At 40.4% G+C, this 24,248-nt stretch overlaps 4 protein-coding genes across 11 annotated transcripts in view; 2 read left to right on the forward strand and 2 right to left on the reverse strand.

Annotated features, from left to right (window-relative positions):
• Positions 1 to 9,309, reverse strand: part of LOC118367807 (histone-lysine N-methyltransferase 2A-like) — a 76,541-nt gene extending 67,232 nt beyond the window's left edge. For 4 of the 5 annotated variants that reach the window (XM_052494664.1, XM_052494667.1, XM_052494663.1 and 1 more), the window contains exons 1-2: positions 8,977 to 9,309; positions 2,806 to 2,884 (exon numbers count right to left, since the gene is read on the reverse strand). In XM_052494664.1, the coding sequence (XP_052350624.1) occupies positions 2,806 to 2,884; positions 8,977 to 9,309 (412 nt within the window). The remainder of the gene's footprint in view (positions 1 to 2,805; positions 2,885 to 8,976) is intronic. The other variant, XM_052494665.1, reaches the window with a different exon arrangement.
• psenen (presenilin enhancer, gamma-secretase subunit) lies at positions 9,205 to 11,893 on the forward strand. Of its 3 annotated transcripts, none has more exons than XM_035751551.1 (4): positions 9,205 to 9,341; positions 10,715 to 10,825; positions 11,034 to 11,138; positions 11,398 to 11,893. In XM_035751551.1, exons 2-4 carry the CDS (start codon positions 10,765 to 10,767, stop codon positions 11,535 to 11,537), a joined length of 306 nt encoding a protein of 101 aa, XP_035607444.1. In that variant the 5' UTR covers positions 9,205 to 9,341; positions 10,715 to 10,764; the 3' UTR covers positions 11,538 to 11,893. The 3 variants fall into 3 exon arrangements, with proteins under 3 accessions (XP_035607444.1, XP_035607445.1, XP_035607443.1); XM_035751552.2 differs by lacking the exon at positions 9,205 to 9,341 and adding an exon at positions 9,385 to 9,404; XM_035751550.1 differs by lacking the exon at positions 9,205 to 9,341 and adding an exon at positions 10,190 to 10,335.
• A 2,192-nt stretch (positions 11,894 to 14,085) lies between these two features.
• LOC118367849 (alpha-crystallin A chain-like) lies at positions 14,086 to 15,689 on the forward strand. Its single transcript, XM_035751549.2, is given in 4 exon segments — positions 14,086 to 14,257; positions 14,587 to 14,754; positions 15,050 to 15,170; positions 15,384 to 15,689. Coding segments are annotated over 3 exon segments (450 nt in total). The 5' UTR covers positions 14,086 to 14,257; positions 14,587 to 14,593; the 3' UTR covers positions 15,552 to 15,689.
• A 754-nt stretch (positions 15,690 to 16,443) lies between these two features.
• On the reverse strand, positions 16,444 to 24,241 carry proser3 (proline and serine rich 3). 2 transcript variants are annotated; one of them, XM_035751485.2, is made up of 14 exons: positions 23,945 to 24,241; positions 23,627 to 23,711; positions 23,405 to 23,516; positions 22,996 to 23,288; positions 22,626 to 22,777; positions 22,048 to 22,154; positions 21,433 to 21,518; positions 21,178 to 21,311; positions 20,732 to 20,946; positions 20,150 to 20,439; positions 19,849 to 20,065; positions 19,507 to 19,669; positions 18,896 to 18,977; positions 16,444 to 16,630 (listed from the first exon to the last, which is right to left on the reverse strand). In XM_035751485.2, exons 2-14 carry the CDS (start codon positions 23,635 to 23,637, stop codon positions 16,591 to 16,593), a joined length of 1,902 nt encoding a protein of 633 aa, XP_035607378.1. In that variant the 5' UTR covers positions 23,638 to 23,711; positions 23,945 to 24,241; the 3' UTR covers positions 16,444 to 16,590. The 2 variants fall into 2 exon arrangements, with proteins under 2 accessions (XP_035607378.1, XP_035607376.1); XM_035751483.2 differs by having other exon boundaries at positions 20,150 to 20,589; positions 23,945 to 24,160.
• Positions 24,242 to 24,248: the final 7 nt, after the last annotated feature.

Raw genomic sequence — 24,248 nt, forward strand, 5'->3', positions numbered from 1 at the left:
TAAGTGGACAGTTTGATTTCACAGAAGTGTGATTGACTTGGAGTTACATTGTGTTGTTTAAGTGTTCCCTTTTTTGAGCCATGTATTATTATTTTTTTACTAATTTTTTTCTTATCTTCACAGGAAAATGCCACGGGCAATATCTGACGTGTGGAGACATTTCACTGCAGCTAATGTAGAAGGAAAAGCTGTGTACATTTGCAAGTACTGTGCCAAAGAATATGTGAAGAATGCAACAAAGATTAAAAATCATCTGGCCAAGTGCATAAAGTTCCATCAGAGCCCACAACAAGCCACCTTTTGTCAAAGTCCCTCTACTGCTATTCGAGGTTAAAATGATGAGACACCTTATCCATAGCAACAGCTCACGGTCCTCCTGGAATCAGAAGTTTTTTTTTACTCAATGGAGGACCGTAGTCAGAGAAATGCTGATGAAGGTCTTGCTCGAGCTGTGTAAACAACTGGTTTACCTATGATGCTCACAGGCAATGTGTATGGGAAGAGATTTCTGAATGTTCTTCGCCAAGCATACACCCCTCCAACCAGACATGCTTTATCTATAATTTGCTGGATGCAGAGTTTAACAGAGTTCAAGTGAAGGTCAAGCAAATCATAGAGAAAGCAGACTGTACTGCAATCATCTCCGATGGGTGGTCGAATGGGCAAGGAATAATTAACTACGTCATCATCTCCACCCCTCAACCTGTATTCTGCAAGAGCACAGACACAAGGGACAACAGATACACTGGTCTCTACAATGCAGATGAGCTGAAGGCAGTCATCAATGACCTTGGACCACAGAAGGTATTTGCACTGGTGACAGACAATGCTGTGAACATGAAGGCCGCTTGGTCTAAAGGGGAGTCCTACCCTCACATCACACCCATAGGCTGTGCTGCTCATGCGTTGAATCTGCTCCTCAAGGACATCATGGTACTGAAAACAATGGATACACTCTACAAGAGAGCCAATAAAATGGTTAGGTATGTGAGGTGTCATCAAGTTATAGCAGCAATCTACCTCACCAAGCAAAGTGATAAAAATAAGAGCACCACATTGAAGCTGCCCAGCAACACTTCTTGGGAGTGGTGTTGTCGTCATATTTGACAGTATCCTGGAAGGGAAGGAATCTCTCCAAGAAATGGCTATATCACAGTCTGCCAATATGGACAGCCCCATCAAGAGGATCCTCCTGGATGATGTATTTTGGGAGAGAGTGGGTAAGCAGCCTGAAACCTATAGCAGTAGCCATTGCACGGATTGAGGGAGACGATGCCATCCTGTCCGATGTTCAGACTAGAGGTCGGCCGATTAATCGGAATGGCCGATTAATTAGGGCCAATATCAAGTTTTCATAACAAAATCGGTAATCGGCATTTTATCTTTGAATCACAGCCTACTTGCCAAACGGTGATGATTTAACAAGCTCGGTCGCAAAACAAATCACTGTCATTGCACCAACCTAACCATAAACATCAATGCCTTTCTTAAAATCAAAACATAAGTATATATTTTTAAACTTGCATATTTAGTTAATATTGCCTGCCAAGATGAATTTGTTTTAACTATGGAAATTACGTCACTTCTCTTGCGTTCTGTGCAAGCAGAGTCAGGGTATTTACAGAAGTTTGGGCTACCTGGCTCATTGCGAACTGCGAGAAGACCATTTCTTCCTAACAAAGACCGCAATTAATTTGCCAGAATTGTACATAATTATGACATAACATTGAAACTTGTGCAATGTAACAGCATTATTTAGACTTAGGGATGCCACAAGTTAGATAAAATACGGAACGGTTCCGTATTTCACTGAAAGAATAAACGTTATGTTTTCGAAATGATTGTTTCCGGATTTGACCATATGAATGTATTTCTCTGTGTTAGACTTAATATAATATGATTTGATAGAGCAGTCTGACTGGGCGGTGGCAGGCAGCAGCAGGCTCGTAAGCATTCATTCAAACAGCACTTTCCTGCATTTGCCAGCAGCTCTTCGCTGTGCTTCAAGCATTGTGCTGTTTATGACTTCAAGCCAATCAACTCCAGAGAATTGGCTGGCAATACCGGTGCATATAAGAACATCCAATAGTCAAAGGTAAATGAAATAAATGGTGTAGAAATAAATAGTCCTATAATTCCTATAATAACTACAACCTAAAACTTCTTACCTGGGAATATTGAAGACTCATGTTAAAAGGAACCACCAGCTTTCATATGTTCTCATGTTCTGAGCAAGGGAACTTAAACGTTAGCTTTTTTACATGGCACATATTGCACTCTTTCTTCACCAACACTTTGTTTTTGCATTATTTAAACCAAATTGAACATGTTTATTTATTTGAGGCTAAATTGATTTTATTGATGTATTATATCAGGTTAAAATAAAAAAGTGTTCATTCAGTATTGTTGTTGTCATTATTACAAATATATATATATATATATATATATATATATATAAAAATCGGACGAATAATCGGCATTGGCTTTTTTTGGGGGGGTCCTCCAATAAATCGGTATCTGCTTTGAAAAATCAATCGGACGACCTCTAGTTTGTTCATTTGCGCTCGTTAGCAATTAGCTAAAAGCATCCATGAGAATTCGCCATTACTTATGCTCATTTTGTTGGAAATCTGGTAATAGACTGCCAATGGGCCTTTTTTTGCATTTTGAGCCCCTTCTGTGCTATACCAGTTATACTGTAAATCCCGGGATGGCAGAATAACTGTACGAAAATCTCGATTCCACCCAAGAATAATAGATCAGTGGCAAAGGATGGGAATAGGTTTAGAATAGGCTAATACTTACTTTTGGAGGGATTATGTCTGGACCGTACGGGGCCTTTATATCCTTTACGATCAGATTCAAATCCTGTGAAATCATCTTCCTGAAAGGCAAGGTCGGATTATTAACTTTGGACACCCAACATTCTTTTTCCGACTGTTTCACAATTTTACATAACCAGTTTGATAACGAATATGTATTTGAAATTGATGAATAGTAGTTTACATGCAACAATTAGGCCTAACAGCTTTGACAACAGTGACAATAACCTAACACACACACACACACCTGAACACAACTAGGCTTATGCAATAGATAGCTAGAACTGGTACTGTTGACTACAGAATATTTTTTTTATATCCCAACCTTGAGGGACAAGAGTAGCATGGCAATCAAAAATTATATTGTGTAATGTCATGTAGTGAGTAGATAATTCCCTGGTAATGGAATTATGCTGAGACTCCTATTTTTTACATTCAATATATTCTAAACAAAAAACATTGGTTTGTTCTGCATTGAAATCATACAACTCTATGCACAAGGACTACTTTGAACAATTTACACAGAAAATTTCACAAAAATACATTTACTGGAAGAACTGTGCAGATGCTAAATTTGGTAACAGTAAAATCTCCCTCTGTTTATGCAACTGCATTTCCCAAAAACTTCAGAGATGTACGCAGAAAGAATGGAGCGTCAGCTATGACATGACACCTCGACTTTGAAAATCTATTTTGGTTATTGAATACACTATGTGAAGTGAATTTACAACCCGTAATGAGAACAACGATAGCAGAATTACCTAAATCAGTCCCTGATCTGTACTACACAAATGCGTAATATGTCACTCTTCATGGTGTCCTGAATTAGGTACACAAAGATAAAAATATGCAATATCATACTTTGCATATATGGGTATTATTCTACACACTGGCCATTATTCTCACGAGCTCATGACCAAATTTGGTTGGTCCGGATGAAATCTGAACCAATCATAGACTTGTAGGTCTACAGTACAGTACAGAGGCGGCAGGTTAGCCTAGTGGTTAGAGCGTTGGACTAGTAACCGGAAGGTTGCAAGTTCAAACCCCTGACCTGACAAGGTACAAATCTGTCGTTCTGCCCCTGAACAGGCAGTTAAGCCGTAATTGAAAATAAGAATTTGTTCTTAAATAAAAGGTAAAATAAAAAATAAATATAAATAAACAGTACATCACATACTAGGGATGCAGATTTCAGTCAATTCTGCTGCGACCATCATTAACAGGTAAATAAAACATTTTCCCAAACAGTAAAATGGCGTGATCAACCGAAAATACTATACATGGAAAAGGAGCGGCCATTTTTCATTAAGAGCTTACATGCAAACATGCAACAACAGCAAGCCTATTGTCTTACAGTCAAGCCTATTATGGAACATGCAACGCTTGTAATGAAGCAGGAAATAAAATGTCATTTTCAAACATTTGCCAAAATGCATTATGCAGGAAAACACAGTTCTAAAACAGTGCACCTAATGTGAGTGGTTTCATGTGTGACAGACATTAAAATCTCTGTCACACAAAAAGATGGGAAATCTAACAGCAACAATTAGGACGAGTTGCTAATATGACTACGATTGAGCCTTTGGGTTTCTTGACAACAAAAGAAAGTTGATACGAAAACTAATAGAACAGTAGAAGAAGTAAAGTTATTAAGAAAGTTTATATAAAATAATTACCTCCGTTTTTATGGGCTACCTTGAAGCAAGGTAAGACATGCTTCATTTGAAGTGAAGTAGGACTTTCAGGTTTCAAACAATTATACTGCCTAAAGCTCATGCTGCAGTGGTGGGTGACGCACTACTAGCCTGACTATGGTTGACTATAGCATATGTACTCGAATGTTGAGAGTTGAGATTGAGAAATAAAAAGTTATATATAAAAGCATGTTTCACTCCAGTACCATCTTTTGAGGAACTGCTCTCTGACAGGTGATAGGCTATTCTCTGTATGCTGTGCGCATGTGACAGATAAGATACATGACAGCCAACGAAAATACACACGGCCAATTTAAATCCCCTAAATTATGCAAAATTACCCTATAGACCGATAAGCAAGAGCGGTCAAATGTATTTTCGGCTGCTAACCAATTAACGGTTAACTGTTAAGATCCCTACTTAGTACAGTAGACTAGGTATCCACAATTGGTCACAATCTAAAGTACACTTGAATTTGTGTTCATTTCAAATCAGTTATATTCTACATCATAGACTCTACTGTACCGGGGGTCGCATTAGAGTTCAGAAATCAAATGCTGCGTTTTAAACCATCTCCCATGAGTTTTGTTGAAAGACTGTTTTTTTTTGTTTCAATTGAGTGATCAGGGGTGTGCAACTATAGTTCTCCTTCACAGAAAATACATTAGTGCAACACATTCAGCAGAAAATAGCTTCATTTTCATCAGATGACAACAGAAGTGCAACACTATTTGGCTAGCAGCCATACAAGTAAATTAGCTTACAACGAAAAAAGCAAGGTATTTTTTTGCAAAAACGATGCATGGCCATCATATTTCCATTGTTCATCATAGAAAAAGCGTAGCCAGCTACATTTCCTAAATGTGTTGCTTGAAGTTAAGCTTGCATTTTTACCGGAGAGAAGTAGGCTACACCGAGAAAAGTGGAGAAGTGCAACTGAAGCACAAAAATGTGTCTGATGCTGAGCAGAAATTACTATAAGAAGCATTTTAAATCTGTGCTTACAAAACGCAGCAAGATACATTATCTTAGGAGTTCTCTTTTTCTAAGTGAAAAACGCAGGATTCTGCATTAACGCGTAATGAACTATATATACTCTTATAGTCTTTACTGTACCCAGCTGTGCTTCACTGTACTGTGCAAACTTGTGAAACACAGGCGTCTAGGATTGGTGATCGGACCAAATCTGAACCAATCGTGGGCGTTTTTGTTAGGGCCAAATTAAGGCTGGTCTAGAACGACCAAAAACATCCAGACTCCTTGACCTTTTCCAACAACAACCAAAAATATTTTACAGTCTTATTCTAAAATGTACCACTCCCCCCTTCAATCTACACACAATACCCCATAATGACAAAGCAAAAACAGGTTTAGACATTTTTGCAAATGTATTAAAAATAAACTGAAATATGACATTTACATAAATATTCAGACCCTTTACTCAGTACTTTGTTGAAGCATATTTCAGGTATGTCAGGGTTCAAGTCGGGGATCTGGTTGGGTCACACAAAGACATTCAGTGACTTGTCCCGAAGCCACTCCTGTGTTTTCTAGCCTAGTGGTTAGATCGTTGGGACAGTAACCGAAAGGTTGCTGGAACGAATCTCTGAGCTGGCAAGGTAAAAATCTGTCATTCTGCCCCTGAGCAAGACAGTTAATAACACACTCTTCCCTGGGCGCCAAAGACGTGGATGTCAATTGAACTGAAGACACATTTCAGTTGAAGGCATTTAGTTGAACAAATGATTAGGTATCCACCTATCCCTTTCTTGGGTGTGTGCTTAGGGTCTTTGTCCTTTTGGAAGGTGAACCTTCACCCCAGTCTGAGGTCCTGATCGCTCCGGGGCAGGCTTTCATCAAGGATCTCTCTGTACTTTGCTCCGTTCATCTTTGCCTCGATCTTGACTAGGCTTCCAGTCCCTGCTGCTGAAAGAAAAAACATCCCCACCACATGCTGCTGCCACCAACAAGCTTCCCTGTAGAGATGGTGCAGGATTCCTCCAGACGTGACTCTTGGCATTCGGGCCAACGAGTTCAATCTTGTTTCGCATGGTCAGAAAGTTTTTTTAGGTGCCTTTTGGCAAACTCCAAGCAGGCTGTCATGTGCCTTTTACTAAGGTGTGGCTTCCATCTGGCCACTACCATAAAGGCCTGATTGGTGGAGCTCTGTCAAGGAACTTTGGAGCGCTGTCAATCAGAGTGACAGAGCTCTTGGTTGCCTCCCTCTCCAAGACCCTTCTCCCCTGATTGTTCAGTTTGGCCAGGCGGCCAACTCTAAGAAGAGTCTTGGGGACTCCGAACTTCTTCCTTTTAAGAATGATGGAGGCCACTGTCTTTCAATACTTTCAATGCTGCATAAATGTTTTGGTGCCTTGACACACAATCCTGTCTCGGAGCTCTACGGACAATTCCTTGCTCTGACAAGCACTGCTAACTGTGGGACCTTACATAGACAGGTGTGTACCTTTCAAAATCATGTTCAATCAATTGAATTTACCACAGGTGGACTCCAATCAGGTTGTAGAAACATCAAGGATAATCAATGGAAACAGGATGCACCTGCGCTCAATTTTGAGACTCAGAGTAAAGGGGCCTGAATACTTACGTAAATAAGGTATCTGTTTTTATTTTTTTTTTATACATTTTCTATAATTTCAAAAAACCTGTTTTCGCTTTGTCATTATGGGGTATTGTGTGTAGATTGATGAGAACAATGTTATTTCATCCATTTCTGAATAAGGCTGGATACTTTCCGAGTGCACTAACAGTATGCCAATGGGAGTGAGGACAGTAGCAGGTGATTCAACTGAGGTTTGACTATGATTTCCCATTGTTGACAATTGCAGTCATTCCATTAATGATTACTTAATAATTGATAAACGAAAATGGGTTATCGGTAAAAACATTAATTGGTAGGTCTACATTTACTTGTTACTTCTGTGAACTTTCGTTATCCTCCCTCCACGTGAGGGAGAGAAATTTGAAAATATCTTAAAGACGTGGGATTTTGGTTAACAGAATTACAAGGCACAAGGAAACATTTCTTCAACTTAAAGGCAAATCATTTCTCTTAAACAAAATATGAATTGCTTATATTAGTTGGCAGGGGGTCTTTACTTCAACATTGATGTATTTCTAATACCTTTTATGACTTCCTGGTAGATATTTTTAAAGACCCTATCCCATCTATTTTGCCAGAAATCAATGACATTTTTTTTTATAAATACGTTTTATGCATCTGTTCCTTCATTTACCAAAAATAGACTCTTGGCTTTCATTTGACACCCAATTTGATATGCGCCTATGAACTTCACATTGGTGCTTGTGGGCCATTTTACATGGAAATTACCAAGTATAGTGTAATAGGTTACTGCCTTCTTGGAATAGGTCTTCCATGTCAAATGCTTACCATCATTGGGATGCCCAGTTGATTATCGTGCTAGTCTTGAGCACCAAATTATACCATTACAAACCAAACAAGTGCACTGGACAAGCCATTACATCAACTAGTTAAGTTAATAATTAAAAACAACAGACCAAGCACATCTTTCAAATTCTCTTCTCCAGGTAATGCAGTTGTTCATGGATGGCGAGGCATTACCAAGAAACCAGCAGCAATTTACCCAGTCATGCCTGGGAACTGGGGAGGGGTTGGGCCTCTAACTACATCTGCTACATGCCTGTTAATATGCAAATAAAGTCGATATTGTGGCAGCGGCATTTTGTCAGCGAATGTGGGAGCAAGGGTCCAAGTCAGATTATTAACATATGAATACTTATCATTAGGTAGGCCTAGGTCATTTATATGTCAAATTGAAACATCTAATATGTAGCAGGTCAAGTAACGTTAACATCTCACATCATGGAAAATTTACCCACTACCGGGTTTCGTTATCATAGGTTTCCCTCCAATGACTTCAACAAGCTAGTTACATTATCAAGCGTTACATTAATTGACTCAGTGACTGCGACAAAAACTGACCTGGGTGACACTCTGCAAACCATGTTTTTGAAAGGAACGTGAAATGATCCCCATAAACGGTAGTTAGCCATCATAGAGAGTAGGTATCTGACATAGCCCCTCCCCCTCTTGAATTCATAGAAACATTTGTAGCTACGTTCGTTACTCACTGCAGCAATTACAGGCATAAACCAGCTAAACACTAATTTAAGACAAATACCTGGCTAGCTAGCGTGGGTGTAAGTTATTCGTGGTAAATGGTGTCTTAACTATCCATAGAGCTCCAATGCAGACAAATATTACATTAGCCTTCCCCTTTGTTAGCTAGCTTTATTGACGAACATCTCATGAAGTCGCGCTCCTGCTAACGTTAGCTAGCTAACTAATGTTGACACTTAAAGCAAAGTATTATGAAACGGAGCTAACTCTACATGACACACACACACCAACACAGGTAACCAAAATGACATGATAAAAGAAGCAAAAATATACTAACTCCAGCAGGGATTTGGGCTCTCACCTCTTCGCTCCCACTTGAGCTGTACCCAGCCTGCGCTAAGCTCTTGTGGTTCGACTCTATCCCAAGTAAACGCAAGTGAGACTGGTCCTCGTTTAACGAGAGAACCAGGCTTGTGGGCCTTGGGCCTCCAGCATTAGTCACATCGTCAGCTTCTGCCCCTGATCGGTCGAGTTGCCATCGCTTCTCAGAACGCAAGCGGCTGCGAGACGACCAAGGCCGACCAGGGAAGCGACCTCGGGGTGCAGCAGTACCAACTTGGCCTCCTATGGCAGCCGCGGTTGCTGATCCGCATCCCGCTGCCGCCATCATAGCTTCAAAAACAACACCGATAGCAACTTGAGGTGAGACAAGAGGGAAGGCGCGAGATAGGGAGGGGGGACCCCGCAAGGCTGCCGGGAAATGAAGTAAGTCCAAGAAAAGCTTCACAGGGTAACTTGCAAATCTTTATTTAAATTATGATTGGAATTTATAGGAGTGGTGTGTACAATGCAATATGTAATGCAAGTAATAAACCCATTTGATATTAAACAAAGGACACATTGTTCGATCATCGTTTGATTACAGCCATTACGATTATTGATAAGTAACTACAAGGCCCAGCTTCCCTCCATGCAAAAAAATACACATTTTGTGAATGGCCATCTACCGCTGTACCAAGATGTTTAGGCTTGTCCCTATTCCTCAGTGGCCGAGCGGCATGTCCTCGTCTTCTGATATGATCATAGTGAATGAACCACTGTACATTATGTGCACGCTCCTTACATGAGAGAGAGAGAGTCAATGCACTTACTCTAAACATAATTTGAGAAGAAGAGTCAATGGACCTGAATCAAGCTCGAAACATAAATTGAAAAGAATAATTGAACACATCCACAAGTCTATGCCTATATGTGCATTTATAAGAAGGGAATTGTGGTTGTATATTGTAGTAAACTTAATTGATGGAAAATATTCACAGAATAAGACAGGCGGGTTAACAGTAATTTTGCAACTGCAATGCACATCTTTTGCATGTCTTCTGCATGGCAATTCAGATAATCTGCACTGTCAGAAATCATGGGTGATTTACTACGAGCAAAAGTTAATTATATTGTTGAAATATATTTAAATTTAAATGCCAAAACATACGTTTCTATTTACGCTCTCTGAACTACATTACCCACAATGAACTGGCGGGGGGCAGCATGGATGTCACATCCCCTCTTCAGAAAACTGGAGCAGGAACCGGAAAGGAACGAGTTGAAATGCTCTTTTGTGTTGATGTTTTGAGCTGTTTAACGTTAATTTGTCAAGTAATTTAGAGCTATTTCACATCTATTTAATTAAAGATTACAGGTAAAAGCCTCGGAAAATATTATTAATGCTGTCTTTTCTGTAATAGCGGTTCCTATAGAGGACAATTGCTGTTAACATTGTAGTATATATTGTTAGCCATCCAGCACGCAGTATTTTCGACTGCAAAACATAGCTACTAGCCTACACATTTCCCCTTAAAATACTTAAATAGTTCGCAAAATTGTTGTTTAAATGTTATTTTATCGTGTAATCTGGGAAGATAGCCAGGCAAAAGTTGGGTGGAAACACAAGACTTGTTCCACTCTTATCTATAGGGGCACCCTCATTTTACAGACGGGCAGTTCCATGAAGCCGACATGTGCCAGTCTAGAGCTTCAAAAGACCCTCTCACTTTTATACTCTTCCTTCATACTTCAAGGTCTCTTTGAAAAGCTGTCAACACTAAGGGGGAAATAACAGGAAATCGACATGAACCTAGAGCGCCTTCCAAATGAGGAGAAACTCACCCTCTGCAGGAAATACTATTTAGGTAAGTGAACTTACCAAGTGTTGTGCTCTAATTATAAGCCATGTGAAATATCATGAACTACCCAATGTTAGTGTTGTGAATTGATGTTTTCACAACGTTGTTTGTATATACAGTGGTTGAAAAACACGTTTTAATGACTCCAACCTAAGTGTATGTAGACTTCAAATGTGTGTGTGTAGTAATACTGTAATGACTTTGTCTCTCTCAGGGGGATTTGCATTCCTTCCATTCCTGTGGCTGGTGAATGTGGTGTGGTTTTTCAAAGAGGCCTTTGTAAAGCCAACATATACTGAACAACTCCAGATCAAAACATGTGAGTACACAGATCAAGTTCTGTGAATTAATATAGCTAAAGATTCCTGTACAAATGATTAGTTGTCCAGGTTTGCTGTGGCTCATCCACATACTGGATAAATAATACATTTATGTCACAGGTTGTGTGTCTCATGAGCTGTAGGCCTATGATCCATGATGAGATAAGATGATCCAGTTAAAACAAAGTTGGCTTTGTATTAGTAAAGCATGCAGTTTCTATGCAAACATGACTACAATACATTACATCTCTCTTTCAGATGTAAAGCGTTCAGGGCTGGGGTTGCTACTGTGGGTTGCAGTACTCACCACATGGATAACCATATTCCAACACTTCAGAGCAGAATGGGGTGAGGTGGGCGACTACCTCTCCTTCACCATTCCACTTGGCATTCCCTGAGACAGAAAAGGCGGGAAACAAGAAAGCTTCCTACTGTATAAAACTTGACCATGACAGAATTAATAGACAAATCTAACAGGTTGAAATAGTTAAATGTGTAGTTGATCTCAATGGATAATCATGGTCATTTTCTTCTGGGCTTTAATGAGTGGGAAGATGTCTTGTGAACACTGCACCTTTTTCCCCAAATTGTGTGTAGTGTGTGGATGTCTCAACACGTTTGAGTAAATTTGGAAGGTTAAACAGGCGAATGGTATGTATGACAAAAATAAATAGCAAATTCATAAACGTTCTAAATTAAATGGAAGTGTATGCTTTTTTTATTTGCTGTAATAAAGTTTTGAGCTTATATGCTAGATCGTGGTCTAGTGTGCATTTCATTAGACATTTGGCTCCCATGAATAATATGAATGGTATGTGCATAGCTTTTGATAACAATATCCAATTAGCTTTGTGTTTAGTAAGTCAGTATTTGTGTAACACTGCTCACGATGACAACATACTTATTCCAGATCATTTATTCATATTCTCCTTTGTACTCTCACAGTGTAAACAATTCCGACAGTGATGAGATATTAGCCAGTAAAGTACTTTATGATTGCAGCATTATGATTAAGTCCTTAAATGAGGTCCGCCTTAGGCCAATCTCTTATTATGAAACTCAATGCCTCTGTAGCAAATGTTACCACCTCCTCTCTTCAGGATCATGGTTGATGCTGTTTTTAGGTACTCAGTCAAAGACTACTTCTATTACCAACCGATGCCATGGCAGACACGTCATCCCACCAGCTCCAGTACTTAACATGTCTATTGAGTGCCAGGGTTGTATAAGTCACACAACTGTCTGCTCTAAATGGGGTCAAGAGGCAGTGGATGTAAACCCAAATCAGATGTGTGTGATGGATGGTCATAAGATACCCAATTGATGAGGTGCTAAGACCTGTGACATGCTGGAGACTTATATGACATTGTTGTGCATGTGGTTTCAGTGTAATTTACCTAATTATTATAAGGTAGTTTTAATACGCCCCCATTCCTCTCCAGGACAAAGTGGCTCGGGGAGACTGGCCAACATTAGTCACGGATTTGTTCATCCCTCTCTTTGGGATTTCTATCTCTAGAAATTACAGAATTATAAAAATATTGAATAATTTTTCAAATAAGGCCAATGTGATTGAAGATCAGTGTGCTTAACACCTGCTTCACATTGATCAAAAGATCGTTACATGAACAATGTAACAGAAAAATCTGAAGTATGTAGACCTATAAAATAAATATTGTAACATCTTTAACATTCCAGTGTTTCGGAAAATATCTTTACATGGTGTGACATTGACAATGTTTGCGACCTTGTTCAACCTCTGTTTAATAAGGGGAGGTAGAAGATAATAATCCCCATTCCCCAATTATTAACCCGGGATAAACACCGTTTATGCAGTGTAGGCCTAATGGATAATAATATAAAAATAATAATATATGCCATTTAGCTGACGCTTTTATCCAAAGCGACTTACAGTCATGTGTGCATACATTCTACGTATGGGTGGTCCCGGGAATCGAACCCACTACCCTGGCGTTACAAGCGCCATGCTCTACCAACTGAGCCACAGAAGGACCACATAATCATTTTAAGCCTGTCAGAAAATAAAATTGCAATATCTAATAACTTTTCAAGGAATCTGTAACAGCAATTATTGAGCAGTCCAGTCCGTTATTCAGTGTATCCCTAGAAGGAAGAGTCTGAACTGTTGCCTGGCAGAACACTGTATTGAGATTACCGCTTTTGGCTGTGTTGAATGCCAATTGCCAAATCACCAAAAGGGGCTCCACCAGAGCTCCCAACAGGTGTCAAGGAAAACAATTATGTTAGGTTAATTAAAAAGGTGCATGAGATGGAACCATTCCTATTATCACACATACACTGTCATGTGAATATTGCCACGTTTATATGGTAGTCGGAACTAGGAAACTCAGATTTCCGACTTGCTAACTGGTCGTGGTTACAGTATACAGTACACATGCAATCAGTTGGCAAATCAGAAATTTACGAGTTTCCTAGTTCTGACTAACACTTGAACGCGGCATATCACCCTTTACTGTCTGTCACATGCTGTCTGGCACGGATGCACTGTTTGGGGGGTTCACCCCTTTGATGTAATTTTTAAACAGACAATCCCGGAAAGTAATGGATAACATACAGCAAAAAACTATTAGAAAGTGAAATTGTATAATGCATACAAATGATCTCAAATTAAATGAAAAAGCTATATGATTTTGAAGGAGGATTGTAACAGTTACAAAAAAAGCGATATGATTTTAATCGAGAACATGGTAACATTTCCTCATATATAGGTTGATATGATAGGGAGGAGTGTTCCTTAATAAGGCAGGTGCCTATTCTATCGAAGCCTTTGATCACAACTAAAACAAAATCATAATTCCCAGGGGTTCTGGTGGTGAATCCAAAGCAATCCAGGGTGCTCCACAGCGAAGTTCCCGCCTCATTATGTAACTCCTGCTATCATAAATACAGACCTTAACTGGCACTTCCACAATTTATGTCAGGGAAAAGGGCAGAGTCCGATACACGGACGCAGCAATCCATCCTATTGGCAGTCAGAACATAATACGATTTGCAGGCATCTCATAACGGTAAACGCTAACAACTTCTGCGTCTCTGGGATTTTACACCGTGACCCTTCCCACCAACAATTTGAAAGGTCTTTGAGGGTCAAGCGGGTTTTGGTATTATTTACTGCAATATTCCAGATTTGTCAAGGACTATAAAAACCATCGCTGTAGCCTTTACGAATCAATCACTTTATGAACCTCAGCAGTGAAGCAGCGGGTATTTTGTGGTTTAATTATTTCTTGCTTCATTCTAACAACTTCTATTCGGCTAATATTTTCTCGAATAGACCTACATTTATTGGACTATAATTTTTCCCATTTGCTATTTCTTTCTGTGGCCTAGAATATTTGTAACATCATCGGCCCATATGGGTGTGAAAGGCTGTAGTAATCACTGCATATTTTATTTTGACCTCAGACGTGAAATGGCATTCGATCTGCCACCCACTTTTCCAGCCAGTGGTATCGCATGGGAGGGTCCTGCCGCCTCTTCTTCCCGGGCTGAACAGGACATTCGGGCTGTACTCATTCACACGGTCGGAGCTGCTCACCCCAGTGACGGAACACACTGGCCCTGCACAGATAGGTTTATTCCAGTTACACTGCATGCATGCAGTGCTCTAATCTCTCACTGATTAAACAATTTTTAGATAAATTTTTCATGACTTTGTTCTGTATCAATGAGGTAGCCTTGATAAATGACTTTTGTGTTTTACTCTCTATATTCTACTGACATTTTAATGAATGCCCATTTATAGCAGGTGCTCTTGCATTTTCTTATCGTTTGAATATAATTACATAGCAGTAGATTAAACCAGCAGTAATAGAGCATCAATAGTGTCAATTTGAGTAGTAATATTGGTATCTTCCCCTGTTGCCAGGTGTTGTGACCACGGTCGATTCAGAGTTCAGGTTGATGTGAAACACTTCAACCCAGAGGAGCTGATGGTCAAGGTGACAGGAGACTTTGTGGAGGTCCAAGGGAAACACAAAGAGAAAAAAGTACTACTGTGTTGCATGTATTATGCAAGAGTTGTTTTCTATTCATAATCACATTTCCATAGTTTGTGATGACAGACATTGAATATAGCCTGGTTACTATGCAGTCCGTTTCTGCTTCAACCAACTACCGACCAGACTGGAAACCAAACCACTTGTTAGCCTGAAAATGAGCATTCCTCACGGACTGGGTTCACTATAAACGTGTGTTTGCAGGATGGGTCGGGGGTGGTGACGCGATAGTTCAACCGGCGCTACAGGATTCCAGAGGGAGTGGACTTCATGGCTCTGTCGTCGGCTGTGTCGCCTGAAGGCATCCTCATCATATCTGCACCTATGCTGCAGGGGGAGAACTCCAGACACCTGTCCCACTCAGAATCATGAGCATACACACCCTAGGAACAAACACACAATCCATAGGAACCAGTGTTGGCGAGTAGTAAACTACATGTAGTTCAACTACTAATTTAACTACATTTTGCAGTAGATGGTGGCAGTTCAAATCTTGGTAGTATTTAGTAGTTAACTTCTTTTTTTGCCATGTAGCAGTGTAGCTAACTACTGGGATTACACTACTTTTTTTGCAAATAGAAAATTAATTATGGGTGTAGTAAGCAATAATTTCCTTTCTTTTTCAGTATTACTCCTTTCTAGTTCTCAGTTGAAACATAGTTGTTTAATATGCTAAATTACACATTCTGTTAACATCTTACTCCAGTGTGAACTGTTCTTGCAATTTGTAGTCTGACATTTCAAACTTAAATATGATAATTTATCACAAAGTAATTTGATGTAGTGAACTCTTTTCAAATTAATTTTAGTTAAAGAAAATAAAAATGTAGTTAAGGGTAACTTTATTGTAGCTTAACTTCTTCCAGTGTGAAGTAATTGGTAGCTTGGTAAACTATGCACACACAAAAATACAGGCACTCTCCTCCAACAGACATATCAAACACTCACCAAGGAACTGGTGCCTGCCTGTACCAAAACACCCATTAACTACACCATCACACCATTAAAATTCCCTGCTCTCTCTCTTGAGGTCTGTACATATTAACAGGACAGATTCCTCATTTAAAAGCATCCCTCATCCTAAAGAATCCCATTTAACTCAATCTTTAAATGTTTTTATGGAACCATTCATTGTAAATATGATATAAAACCATTGAAAATGTTGATTTGTATTGTGTTGAGTGTCTAATGCCCTCTTAAGTCATGAGTAACTGTTTTAACACTCCGAGATTATCAAGTATGTTCACAAAACCCAACAGTAACGTTGTTGTATATTTTCTAACTATTTATTGTAGAAGAGAATTAGAAGAGAATTAGTTAAAAATAAATGCACTATATATTTTTGTACAAAAATAAAAATGCTGTTGAATTGATTGGTTGTTTTTGTTCCATGTGTGCACACCACCAGTGCTCACTCTTCCTGGAATTCATCCAACAGCGAGTCCACTTCGCTGAAAGAAAAAACATGTTTTTAGAGCATGTTCTAAGGTTGCTTTAACACTTTGCATAGCCAAATATTATATCACTCTAGGAATCATATGGGTCTGCAATGTTATAAAATAAAATGTAAGATTTTACTCCAAAGACAAAACAATCAGCATAACATGATTTAACTATACAGTGTATTCGGAATGTATTCAGACACCTTGACTTTTTCCACATTTTGTTATGTTACAGCCTTATTCTAAAAAGGATTAAATAAAAAATGTTCAATCTACACACACTATCCCATAATGACAAATCAAAAACAGGTTTTTAGAACTGGACAATGACCCTAAGCACACAGCCAAGACAATGCAGGAGTGGCTTCAGGACAAGTCTCTGAATGTCCTTGAGTGGCCCAGCCAGAGCCCGGAATTGAACCTGTTCGAACATCTCGGGAAAGACCTGAAAATAACTGTGCAGTGACCCATCCAGCCTGACGGAGCTTGAGAGGATCTGCAGAGAAGAATGAGAGAAACTCGCCAAATACAGGTGTGCCAAGCTTGCAGCGTCAAACCCAAGAAGACTCAAGGTTATAATCGCTGCCAAAGTACTTCAACAAAGTACTGAGTAAAGGGTCTGAATACTTTTGTGATTGAGATTTTATTTTATTTTTTGCAAACATTTCTAAAAACCTATTTTCTTTGTCATTATGGAGTATTGTGTAGGTGGGGGGGGGGGGGGGCAAGTTAATCCATTTTAGAATAAGGCTGTGCCTTCAGAAAGTATTCATACCCCTGGACGTATTCCACATTTTGTTGTGTTACAGCCTGAATTCACAATTGCTAAAAAATAAAAACATTCTCAACCATCTAGGTTTTTAGAAATTATTCCACATTTATTGAAAATGAAATACAGAAACTTGTAGAAGCACCTTTGACAGTGATTACAGCTGTGAATCTTTCTGGGTAAGTCTCTAATAGCTTTTCACACCTGGATTAGGTAACATTGGTCAATTGGTTGTTCATCATTGCGAGAAACTTTTTCAAGGCTTTCCATAGATTATCAAGTAGATTTAATTCAAAATTGTTACTCGGCCACTCAGGAACATTCACCGTCTTCTTGGTAACCAACTTGTGTAGATTTGGCCTTGTGTTTTAGGTTACTGTCAGGTTAATTAATCTCCTAGTGTCTGGTGGAAAGCAACCAAACCAAGTTTTCACTCTAGGATTTTGCCTGCTCCATTACGTTTTTTTTTTATCTTGAAAAACTACCCAGTCCTTAACAATTACAAGCATACTCATAACATCAGTCAGCCACCACTATGCTTGAAGATATGGAGAATGGTACTCAGTAACGTGTTGGATTTGCCCCAAACATAGCACTTTGTATTCAGGACAAAGAATGAATTGCTTTGCCACATTTTTTGCCTTATTGCAAACATGATGTATGTTTTGGAATATTTTTATTCTATACAGGCTTCCTTATTTTCACTCGGTCATTTAGGTTAGAATTGTGGAGTAGCTACAATATGGTTGATCCATCCCCTGCAATTTCCTATCACAGCCATTAAACTAACTGTCACCATTGGCATCATGATGAAATCCCTGAGCGGTTTCCTTCCTCTCCAGCAACTGAGTATCTTTGTAGTGACTCTTATTGATACACCATCCAAAGCGTAATGAATAACTTCACAATGCTCAAAGGAACACTTAATGTCTGCTTTTTTCCTATTCTTCTTTGTTTACCCATCTACCAATAGGTACCCTTCTTTGCGAGGCATTGGAAAACCTCCCTGGCCATTGTGGTCGAATCTGTGTTTGAAATTCACTGCTCGACTGAGGGACCTTAAAGATAATTGTTTGTGTGGGGTACATAGAGATAGTCATTCAAAAATCATGCTAACCACTTTTATTGCAGTGAAACCATGCAATTTATTATGTGACTTGTTAAGCACATTTTTACTCCTGAATTTATTTAGGCTTGCCATGACAAAGGGCTTGAATACTTGACGCAAGACATTTTCAGTTTTTAATTTGTAAAGATTTCTAATAACATAATTCCACTTTGACACTATGGGGTATTGTGCAGGCTAGTGACCAAAAAAACAAATCTCAATTTAATCCATATTAAATTCAGGCTCTAACACAAAATGTGGATAAAAGTGAATACTTTCATAAGGCACTGTAATTACTCTGAGAATATTTTAAGTTCATTATCTTAATGAGTAAAAGGTCAATGAAATAAATCACGAAGGATGTACTGTATCTAGGGAACCTATACCAGTTCTTTACCCGATTTGCTCCTTCACCCACTTCCTCTGCTGCCTTAAGACCTTCAGTAAGGGGTCATCTTTAAACTCCTGCTCGTCTGAATCTTAAGGGGGAAAATATATGCAGTTAAAATGTCACTGTGCAGATAACAAAAGTAACTTTAGGAGCATTTGATTACATTACCGATTATTTTTGTTGTAACTTTAGCTACTTTCTAGCAAAGCTATGCCAGGAGTTCATAATATGTTATATTAGAGCACATGTTAACTGTACACAGGTATAAATAGCCAGAAATGTACACATGAACACCAGCAAGGTGAAGTGAAAATAGATAACTGTCACTGGTCCACACGGTCAATGTACTTCCGTAACAGAGAGGACTATGGCTTCACTCAATTGTTATGCCACCCAAAAGACCCCTTTAGCATTTAGGGCAAAATCCTAACTTATTATTTAGAGTAAGAAATGCATGTATAGGAATGGGATATTCAGGAAAAAGTTCAAGTTAGGATTCAGTCCCGGTGAAACTTGACTAGAGGCTATATATACACACTATTATACAGCCAGAGTCTATTCCACCTCTGCTACCTAGAATTAAGGTCAGCAGTCCCCACTGCACCAAGCAGTCTCACCTTCAGCCTCCTGAAGCAGCTGAGCTACAACCTCCCGTGGATGCTGTGCACTGGGAGGCGGGGCAGGGGACTGCGGGGGCACATATCTGGGAGAGTTAGAGGACACAGGAGTTCTGGGCGGGTCCGGGGAGTCCGTGGTCAGGAACAGTACCTCTGAAACTACCTGCCAAGGTAAATTAATATGCTTTACTCAGCTAATATCTTTATTTAAATTAAACTAACCTGGATAAATGAATAAAGTAAATTAATATTATTGTAACACTGAAATTCATAACAGCCTTTCTTCAATGTGTTAATGGCATCTAGCGTCACTGATGCTGATGACCCACGGTGTTAACTGACCTGTCCCAGGGCGCTGTGTATGGGAGAGGATGGTGGAGCACGATCTCCAGGGCAGCCCTCTCTCACTACCCCCGGCCCCCTTTCCTGTTGCCCCCAGTCTCTGCTGGGCTCCTCCCTCCATGGGATGACCCGGTCTTTACCTCTGGTGTGGTGTTGGCTCACACTCCAATCTGCATAGCTGGGCCTCTCAGCATGGTCCCTGTCACCAACGTGACACCTACAGAGATATTGTCATTGAGTTTGCAGACTGGGCCACATGTCATTCAGTAAAACTGTCACCCGTCTTAGATACAGGTCATACCTGGCTAATTTCTTCTTTCTGCAGGACGGCCCAGTCCGCTTCTCACTCCTCTCCTTCTGTAGTGTCTCCTTTTTTGTCCTCTCGGTTCTCCTCTGTTGAACTGCCCACTCTTCCTCTGTGGTCACTGACAAGGCGGGCGGTGGTGGAGAGGACTCATGTTTACTAGTGGGCTCCTCAGTGGAGGTGTCTGTGGAGCTGAACTGGGCTTTGGGCTGCCTGACGGTCCGGTCGGCCCCAGAGACCTCACTCCTCTTTGGGCTCCTCTGGTGGCTGAGTGGAGGGTAGTGGGGCTGAGCGGTACAAGAAAGGATGTCACAGAGGAGGTGCATGTGGGGACGGACAGGGGCATCCGGCTGCAACTTAGAGACGGTGGGGCTGGTGATGGGGAGGGAGGGGGAGGGGGCAACTCTATGAGAGGCAGGGAGAGGATTCCGCTGTACCTAACGAAGGGGAACAAATCAAATCATATGATCTGTGATTCGCTAAATGCATTGGAAAATGCTACCACACAATGGCAGACATTTCAAAGAGACTTCAAAACCTCTTTCAAATAGCAGGTGTAGTAGACAAGGGGGTAAGTACCTTGTGAGCCTGACAGCTCACAGAGTGCTGATGAAGGGAGTAACCCTGCTGTGGGTTTGACTGAACCCACTGACTGGCCTGCTCCATCTTTCTCCTCAGACGCCACTGAAACAGAATGTCCTCCTCTGGGCGTGTGTGGGGGTTCGGGGGACCAACCACAGACGGTTTGGGCACGGTTCCAGCATAGAGGTCTGCTGAGCTTAGGTTCCCCACAACTTGAGGAAGCGGTTGCACAAGAAGAGTTACTGCAATATGTGTATTCAGATAAAGTGAGAATAAAGAAAGTTGCAAAAGGAAACTAAATCGTGACCATGAGAAACTAGGTACGTGGCAAGAGCACAGAATAAGAGTGGCTCTGGGAGTTTGAAAAAGTAATATCATGTGGTTGAGACAAGGGAAAATTCATGCAAATCAGATGTTTTGAACTTCCCAACCCCAAGGCTCACCAGTGGTTGAGTCGATAAGACTGGTAACTATAGGCCTTCGGACTGGCTCATCTATGCTCACAGGGGAGGAAAAATTGGAGCAGCCCAGGCCCTCAGAGCTGATGGGAATAGATCCACTACTGAGTGAGTGCTCACTGAAAACATAACATTTAGTTTTTGTTAGACTAATCCAATTCTCCTCATTGCAACTGACTGAATTACATTTAATTGCCCCCAACCCTGCTCAGTGTATTCCATTCCTCCCAGCATATCTACCTTCTGTGAAGCAGTCTACTGGCCTTCTCCTGCAGATGCAGTATCTCGGAGTCTCCAAGGTCACCGTGAGAGGAGTCTGACAGGCCCTGCCAGGGGATCAGAAAGAAAGAGGCCAGTGAGTGCACCAGAGGCATCATCTCCCGTCACCATTTCTATCACCAACATTCTAGAACATTCACAATGTTGTGTAACTGAGCCCTCAGCGGGTTCTGTTTTGAACACGCTTTATGGATCAGTTCTATAAAAGCTCACGTCAGTTGCATAGAGTTTAGCTCATTCCCTCAGGGATATGCAGCAAGCTGGATATGGAGCGGTGTTTTGACCAGAAGGGGTATTAACGAAGGCACCAAACACAGTTGCATAATCAAAGGGAACAGCTTCTAACTAGTTCATATAAACACAGTGGTTGGGCAGAACATGTCGTCTGGTGTTGGTATGCAAATATTATTGAGGAGCAGCACCTTGCATGGGGAGTCTTTCTTCTAATACATCTCAGCCATTCTGGCTCTTGCACACTTGACAGAATTACATTCACCTGTCTAATACCAATATATCTCACCATCTCAAAAATAATCTTACCAAAATGGAGCATGAACACGATGATGATGTACTCACCATGGCACTAAGATCAAGGAGTCCCCTGCATGGGGAGAGGGTGGTGCCATGCAGAAACTGCCCAACTGGACTGAGGGTGGTGGCTGAGTCTTTTCTAAGGGAAAGGCCTGTGTACATAAAGAAATAGGAAATTAATGAGAAGACATTGTATTTTACTGTTTATACACACAGCATATTTATTGAAATACTTGATTCTTGATATATCTCACTAATATAGCTACTGCTGTACATATTCATCCAGTGTATAGAATGAATTTTGAATCAGTGCTATTTGGGTTATTAATTGTATTTGTCCTGACGTTCTTGATTTCTTTCCTTTAAAAAAATAAATGTTTTAATTGTTTGACATTTGACTGCATTGTTAGGAGCTAGTAACATAAGATTTTCGCTGCACCCGCTATAACATCTGCTAAACTGTGTACTTGACCAATAAACTTTGATTTGAAATGGAGAGCAGAGCAAGACAGTTGGTCAAATGCATCACAACAATCACTACAGTCCTTGTTTTATAGAGACAGCAAAACTTTTAGTGAGTTTCAATGAGATGTAAAGAACAATGAATGATACAAGTGAAGTACCTATGTCAGTGGTTTGAGTGGGTGTTGAACTGGAGGGTAGAGGGGAGGAGGACAGCCACCAGAAAGGCTGCTGGCCCTCTCCCACCATTGCCGACATCTGCTGACGCACCTCTCGACTCTGTGGCCTTCCGTGACGAAAGCGTTCAATGTACCTGGAAAAGGAATTATTGTAGTTACTAATGAGACAAGTAAAGGGCATAACACCATAAATCAATAAAATAATCTTATGAACTAATCACCTGCAAGCTTATTGTGGATATCATGATACACACTATAATGAAGACATACATAAGGATCACAAATGCTGTATGACATGTCACAAATAAATCAAATTACCATCATGTAATTTTAGAAATAGTATTAAGCATACTTTGCCAACACTGAATCTTCCTGCTCTCCTCCCCCAGTGGAAACCAGGGACTTTCCCAATGTTGGGTCCCGTGTCAGTGTGTCTGTGTTCGGGGAGGCGGCAGTGTTGGCCGGGGAGGACCCAAGATCAGTGGAGGGCCAGGACTCTAAGAAACTAGGCTGGGCCTCTGTGGCAGGAGGAGAACAGAGGACAAAGTGGTTGGCTGCCCCAAGGACGCACTGGTCCTCTGGGCTCAGTGAGTGTGTCTGGAGAAGAGGGCTGGACAGCTGGGCAAGGTGAACAGGGCTCAGGGTCTAAGACAAACCAGGAAAAAAGCACAAGTTTGATGTAATGACAATACATTTATTTACTGTATTGAAGCATGTATATTTGGAAAAGACCCCGACAGCCCCTGAAGTCCAGTATTTACGGTTTTTCTCTGTTGCTTTGGAAGCTTCTTGGTGCGTGAAGGGTTGTAATGGGTTTTTCCCAGAGGTGGGTCTGGCGGGAAGGGATTCTTCCTTGTGAACAGAGCAGCACCACTAAGAGAGCAAGAGAGACAAAAGATGACCATTTTCATTGTGGTAAAAACATATCGTTCTGGTTTGAAAAAGGTAGCTCTGCATTCCTAATTACTTGTTCCACGTCTCACCTGGCTTTCATGTTGACAGTACCACCGGCACCAACTCACACACTGGGCAACGAAGTGTTATAGCCCACATGTAGACAACTCTTAGCTATAATCATAGGATGAGACAGTGTTAAAGTGTGTGTCAGGTAAATACCTAGCACACACGCATTTGATTTAACAAGAGTGAAAATAGACAACTAGCTAATTAGCTGGCACTGCAAAAAAAGTTATCCCTGTAACAAGCTAACAACATTGCAGTTGAAAACAGTTTTTGTTTATTTAGAAAGGCTAGACCACTGACATCGATGACGTATTAAATACTTTTTTTAAAGCACGTACTTTCCATGTAAATGTTACTTGAGCATCTCGATTTGATCACTGCCTGGGTGGGTTGATTCAATGAAAGGAAAACAGTGCGCCTTCCGGGTTTTCATCCGGTTTGGGCTTTTGTCAGTTACCGGGCAACCAAACGGCGAAATAAAATAGTTAGATTAGTAAAATCATATGCATAGTCTAGACAATTAGTTCTACTTTTCTAAATGGTACATTCCTCGCAGGATAACTTTTTATTCACCCATTTGACAGTTTCAATAATCTTGAGTTTATCTTTACCGAGAACATCATTATCGTCAACAATCGATTC

Source organism: Oncorhynchus keta, chromosome 34 (genome assembly GCF_023373465.1).
Source record: "Oncorhynchus keta strain PuntledgeMale-10-30-2019 chromosome 34, Oket_V2, whole genome shotgun sequence".
NCBI classification, from domain to species: Eukaryota; Metazoa; Chordata; class Actinopteri; order Salmoniformes; family Salmonidae; genus Oncorhynchus; species Oncorhynchus keta.

Excerpts from the sequence above, each read along its gene's own strand:
- psenen (XM_035751551.1), top strand. The coding sequence starts at position 10,765 with ATGAACCTAGAGCGCCTTCCAAATGAGGAGAAACTCACCCTCTGCAGG. Across the intron at positions 10,826-11,033 it reads CTGCAGGAAATACTATTTAG|GGGGATTTGCATTCCTTCCA; the intron begins GTAAGTGAACTT and ends TGTCTCTCTCAG. Across the intron at positions 11,139-11,397 it reads ACAACTCCAGATCAAAACAT|ATGTAAAGCGTTCAGGGCTG; the intron begins GTGAGTACACAG and ends TCTCTCTTTCAG.
- proser3 (XM_035751483.2), bottom strand. Across the intron at positions 22,155-22,625 it reads CACTCAAACCACTGACATAG|GCCTTTCCCTTAGAAAAGAC; the intron begins GTACTTCACTTG and ends TTATGTACACAG. Across the intron at positions 20,947-21,177 it reads TCTTATCGACTCAACCACTG|TTGTGGGGAACCTAAGCTCA; the intron begins GTGAGCCTTGGG and ends CGCTTCCTCAAG.